This window comes from Lepisma saccharinum, chromosome 26 (genome assembly GCF_977018435.1).
Source record: "Lepisma saccharinum chromosome 26, izLepSacc3.1, whole genome shotgun sequence".
NCBI lineage: Eukaryota > Metazoa > Arthropoda > Insecta > Zygentoma > Lepismatidae > Lepisma > Lepisma saccharinum.
This window is the reverse complement of record NC_139254.1, coordinates 20,052,544-20,058,543: the sequence shown is the minus strand read 5'-3', so window position 1 is coordinate 20,058,543 and position 6,000 is coordinate 20,052,544. Positions and strand designations below refer to the sequence as shown.

Below are 6,000 nucleotides of genomic sequence, written 5' to 3'. Positions count from 1 at the left end.
AGAGCAAGAAGATTCATACTATCATATAACTAGGCAGTAAATTTCTGATCACATTGTCACATTCTATTGCTCTGCTTTTGAAAATATATTTTTAATGTATTGTATTCCCTGGAAATTGGTAATAATCATTACAGTAAACACATAATTTCAGTTTATTTTTCCCTGAAATAGTAATAACAACATATTTAATCAACACATGATGCTGTGTGTAAGACATCTAATCAGTGTAATCGAACTGTGATACAGGACTTTAATAAAGAAAAAGCAATTCTTTAATAATGGCTTTATTTTGTCGGAAATACAAATAATAAATTCCATGAATTTTCTGCACTCTGGAGAATTTAATCTCAATCATCAATCTCTTCATCTTGCGGTATCGGATTTATATCAGGCACAAATGGTTCATATGATGGATATATGATCTGGAAAATAATTAAGACAGTAGTTATCAATAATCAAAGAGACAGGATATGCAAGACAAAAATGTAGAAGTTTATACGTTCAGCACAATCACAGAATATAAAAAAATAGCATTTTATGGGCAAAGTATGTATCAGGGTGGCTACAAACAAGCAGAAATAAAATTCCCTGACTTTTCCAGGTTTTCCAAGACAAAATTTACATTTTCCCCTGACAATTACAAACTAAACTAAATTGATGTTTTTGCAAATAGAAATAATAAATTCACACAGATCTACGGATGGTTTTGTTAAGTACCAATATTATCTTGTATGAAATCGACTTAATTTCTCTATTCTCTATGATTTGAATTCAAACTGCAAAATAGTGAATTTGGAAAATTATTACAATTCACAAGCTAGGGAAGGATTATGGAATTTTGTCATACGTAGTAAGTTTAAAATAAAATACTTGATTATTTTTAAAGTTACGACTAAATGAGATAAGAGTGAAGAGTGAATGATTAAGAAATACAATTTGTAATTTATCAGTCTCCTTATACATTCTCGCACCTTTTTCTCCAAAACCGACCACAGGGGCTCAATAATATTGAGGTCTGGCGATTGTGGAGGCCATGGCAGATGTAACACTTCATCTTCGTGTTCATCAAACCAGTCCTGGACGATGTGAGCTGTATGAGCAAGGTCTCTGTCATCTTGAAACATGGCATCACCATCTGGGAACAAAGTTTGCACCATGGGATGCAGCTGGTCACTCAAAATGGTTACGTAGTCCCTGGCAGTGACATCTCCATGCAGTGTGATGATGGGTCTGGCAGAATACCAGGAGATGGCTGCCCAAATCATCACTGAACCACCGCCATGCTTCACTCTCGGTAACCGACAGTCTGTATCGTACGCTTGTGCTGGCGTTCTCCACACGTACACTCGGCCAGCAGTTGGAAACAGTGTAAAGGATGACTTATCCGACCAGATTACAGTCTTCCACTGCTCCATTGTCCAGTTTTAATGGGCGTTGCAACACTGTCTCTGTCTAGCAGCATGGTCAACAGTCACGAGTGGTTTGGGAATTGCAGATCTGCCATGAATACCCTGCTTGTGGAGTTCTCTTCTGACTGTTTTGACGCTAACAGGGTTTGTAAGCACTGTATTCAGCTCAGCAGTGACTTTTGGAGCCGTGGTGATCTTCTGCTTGGTCACAATCCTACCCAATGTGCGTCTGTCTCTGTCACGCAACGCACACTTGCGTCCACGCTGGTGCTTCACTGATGCGGTTTTTCCGGAAGTCTCGTAGGCAGTCATGATCTTCGAGACTGTGCCTCTTGATACACCAAACATTTCCGCTACTTTCATCACGGAAGCTCCCACCATACGCGCACCAACAATTCGCCCTCTTTGAAACTCTGTCAGCTCAGACATGATTCACGACAACCTGCACGGATCGGTCGCTGAATTGTAACTGGCCCATCTGTCAGGTTGGCCAGGGTGTATACCTCACAGGAAGTGCCAGTGACCACACAGCGCCACCTACCATTCAGACGCAAATCGTGTTTTATACCAGGTGCTTCCATATTTTTGTCCATCCCCTGTACTTCTCTCTTCTCTGTAAACCAAAAAACTTAACTCTTGCATGTAAGTGACACAATTGAATTGTACAAAAGAAAGTGTCATATTTCCTTACATTATCAATGCGATTTCTGCTTAAGTACAGTATATCCAAGTGAAGTACTGTGAAACTGACAACATGCAGTTATACCATTATTGCTGACGAAAAGGATACGTAGGTATTAGAAATATAACGCAAGGAATTTATAGAATTGCATTGTATAGGTACCTGATTTAGCTAACCACACATTAAAACAGGAACACTCTAATAATAAAAGTTTCTAAAGTTAATATACGAAGGGCATCCTGAAAAAAGCTCCAATGGTACCTATACGCAGCACTAGTGGTCGGAGAGCGACACACACACATGCAGGCAGGAAGAAGTGGCACGTAACTGTAATCTGGTACAGTTGCAATGCAGCCGTTTTAGGACAGTTCTAGGTTAAAGATTGCAGCTCTCATACAGTCTCCCACCAACTGCGATGTAGCCTACATTGCACGCTCAAAATTTGGCACAGAGCCATCAGCAATCGTGCGAGGTGTGCAGACCGGACGTCGTGAGTGATAGTATGGTCAGACGATGGTGCAGACAATTCACAGAAGGCCAATCGAATGTGCACAACCCCATACAACTGAGTACACACGGGCCCTTTGCATCACTTCAGGTGAGAGATCTTGGACCACTCCCTGTACAGCCCTGTCCTTGAATGTACGGACTTTCATCTCTTTGTTTAACTGAAGAGGTTTCTGGCAGGGCAAGGATTTGACAGCTACACTGCGGTAGAGATAGTTCCAGTCTTTGCTGTCAGACACATATACCATGGGCATACAAAATTTAATGACATGCTACGACAAATGCCAGAACAATGGTGGTGATTATGCCGAAAATTAGGTTAGGACTCTCACTGTTACTAATGCAATAAATACAACTGATATTCTTGTTTTATTTATGCCTAATCGGTAGGGACCTTGATATTTTGTTATTTTTTTTCAAATTGGTGTATTTTCTTATTTTTTACTTTTTGCTATACGGTGTTATTTTTCCAAAAATTCACATTTTCATTTTAGCGCATTTTCTGGCAAATATCTGAAATTATACCTTCATGGTGTTTTTAAACTACTGTTTCAAATTGTAAGTCACATGGCTTACGCCTCTTCGTGAGAGTTTGATATCTTGAAAGTTATTTTGAGAAAGTTATTTTCCATACTCCTTTCTTAATTTTAAGGTAATGATTTTAGATAATGGAATTTTCCCCGTATATTCTGAAGGGTGCATAATGACCATAAGTGGTGACGCACCCAAAAAATTAAAATCAATCAATCTCACGTGACAGATACCGATATATTATGGCACCAAAAATTGGCATTATCTTTTTTGACTTCTTAGTGTTACGTTTACCAAAATTCGCGTTTTTGTTTTAGAACATTAATGTGCCAAATATACCGAAATATAATACTCCATTGTGCTTTTAAACTATTATTTTAAATTGTAGGTCACATGGTCTACGTATTTTCGTGACCGTTTGATATGTTGGAGCAGATTTTTGAGGAAGTAAAAGTAAAGTGCTCCCCTGCACTTTTCCATGAGGGTATATAGGGGTGTAGAGTTAGGGCCCCACACTTTCTTGATCACGGCTGAAGGTAGGGGTGATGTGATCAGCACCACGCCCCTGGCTACCTTTATCCCTCAAAGTTTCCTCAAGGTACCAGCTTCAAATGATGCTGGGTGGGCGCCGGAGCAGTTTGAATAGGTGGAAAACATCCGCATTTTCCCCCGCAGGGGATCGACCCTGGGTCTCTCGCACAGTAGTCAGACGCCCTAATGACTGAGTTCCATTATTACTCACTCGACAAAAGCCGATGGTGTGCACTTACTTAGCTTGGTAATTCAAAACACATCTTGTGCGACAAATATGAAGATGTGGCTCCCGTGTGACGGCAGATACGCACTCGATCTCCTGTTAGAACCCTGCCACTTTGCTCTGTGATGCAAATGGTTTTTGATAGAAGTTGAAAAAATCGTGGGAAATACATGATTTAATGTGGCTGTCGGAATTATTCCATGTACGTATAACTCCATAGTTTACTCTTGAGTAAAATGTTGGAAAACTTGCATGTATACAAATATGGCCTAGAAAAGACAAGAATGTTGAATTTCATGGAATTTTTCGTTATTTTAGGACATTTCTTTTAAAAAAAATCGCTAAAAACGCCAACAATTCGCATTATTTCGATATTTCGAACGGGCGAAAAATGTGTCCAGACATCACTGCACATGCCTAAACATAACTCCGCAGCAATTACCATTTTTCACTGTTTTGGCGTTTGCGAAAAATCAATATCCCTACTAATTGGAAATTACTTTCTGGCCACCCCTCGTATAAATCAGTAGATGGAAAGTGGAAATTTAGCAGAGCTGGCAGAGAATCAATTCTTGAAGAAAGTGATTTGCTTTTATGATTGAATGATTTGAGTAAATATGATATTAAAATATTTACGTATTTAATATTAGTATTTTATTTCATAATATTGGACATTAACCTTACTCAGTGAGAGATTAATGACCATCTCTCATGAGTTTAATACATTGCAATACTAGTGTTGCAGTAAATTTGAGGTTGGGAGCATGCACTTGCCAATTTTTATAACGTTCACCAATGCAGATATATGTTTCACTTTTTCGTGATAGTATTCGATATATATCCCATTTGGTTGGATTCTTCTTGATATCTAAGAATAGTGCAATGTCATTGTAAACGTATGTTAACTTGTGCGAAATCAGTAATACGTCAGGATGATGAATTAAAACCTTCGTAAGCACTGCTACATTAAATAAGGTGAAGTGAGCCAGAAGAGTAACACAATTCGAGGAGTATATTTGAAGTCTAAAGCTCTTCTTGTTTGTGCATGCGATTTTTGTTGGATGTTGCAGTTCATGCAATTTCTGTCGCATGTTGTAGTGAGGTACTTTATAGGGTGGCTATTCGACAAAAATCATATGTATCAATGGAACCTATTTGTTTCCATGTTCCTATTGTTTGCCCAACAAAATGCCTTACTACGACGTCCGACAACTATCGGACGGCACCACTCGCTCTTATCCCCTCCATCTGTTGACAAGTCCCCTTACTACTCCCATACGGACAAGAAAAAATGATAATTCAATGCATTTTCCACGTAATATTTAAAGGTTAACGTATGGTATCATGGTGCTGATTATGAAATGAATGTGCATTTTGGACCATCATTATTCAACTTGTATGGCACCCAGGAACATGAAACATATTTCAATCTCTTTGGAAACGTCCATTTTTTGAAGAGAATACTAAGGTTTTGCGCCTTCTCCCCAAAATAGCGGGAGAAGAGGGGGCAAACTCCAAATTTTTGTTTTTCCATTGAAACTCGGGGGTCGCGCCCCCAAACCCCCCTTCCTCGGTTCGGCATTCTGAATTGTACACTGTTGCATGCTCTGATGTTGTAGCTACAAAACAAAACTTATCCGATGTAGATTGCTCCCATAGTACCAGAGTTATAACAATATTCCTCCAAAAATGCAAATTACCTATTTTTCGTAAAAAAAATCACATTTTGGCTTATTATTCAACTTGTTTGGCACCCAAGAACATGAAACATGTTAAGTTCTCTTGATAAATGTCCATTCTTTGAAAAGAATACTAAAGATCGCACCCTCTCCTCAAAATAGCGGGGGAAGAAGGGGCAAACTCCAGATTTTTATGTTTTTTCCATTGAAATTCGGGGGTTGTGCCCCTAAACCCCCTTCCTCGGTTCGGCGTTCTGAATTGTACATGGCTGCATGCGTTGATGTTTTAGCTGCAAAACAAAAGTTATCTGAAGTAGATTGCTCCCATAGTGCCAGAGTTATAACAATTTTCCTCCAAAGAGTGTTCGAATTTAAAATTCCCGCCGAGAAGCCAGGGTGAGAAAAATTTTTCTCTCTTCTCCTGCCATCACTGGT

General features: G+C 39.1%; 1 protein-coding gene across 2 annotated transcripts in view; it reads right to left on the bottom strand.

The window, feature by feature from the left end:
• Window positions 1-288: 288 nt before the first annotated feature.
• The window catches only part of LOC145979355 (uncharacterized), a 148,135-nt gene continuing 142,423 nt past the window's right edge, over window positions 289-6,000 (bottom strand). For both annotated transcript variants that reach the window (XM_083112218.1, XM_083112219.1), the window contains one exon: window positions 289-422. In XM_083112218.1, coding sequence (XP_082968344.1) covers window positions 348-422 — 75 coding nt within the window. In that variant the 3' untranslated portion in view covers window positions 289-347. The remainder of the gene's footprint in view (window positions 423-6,000) is intronic.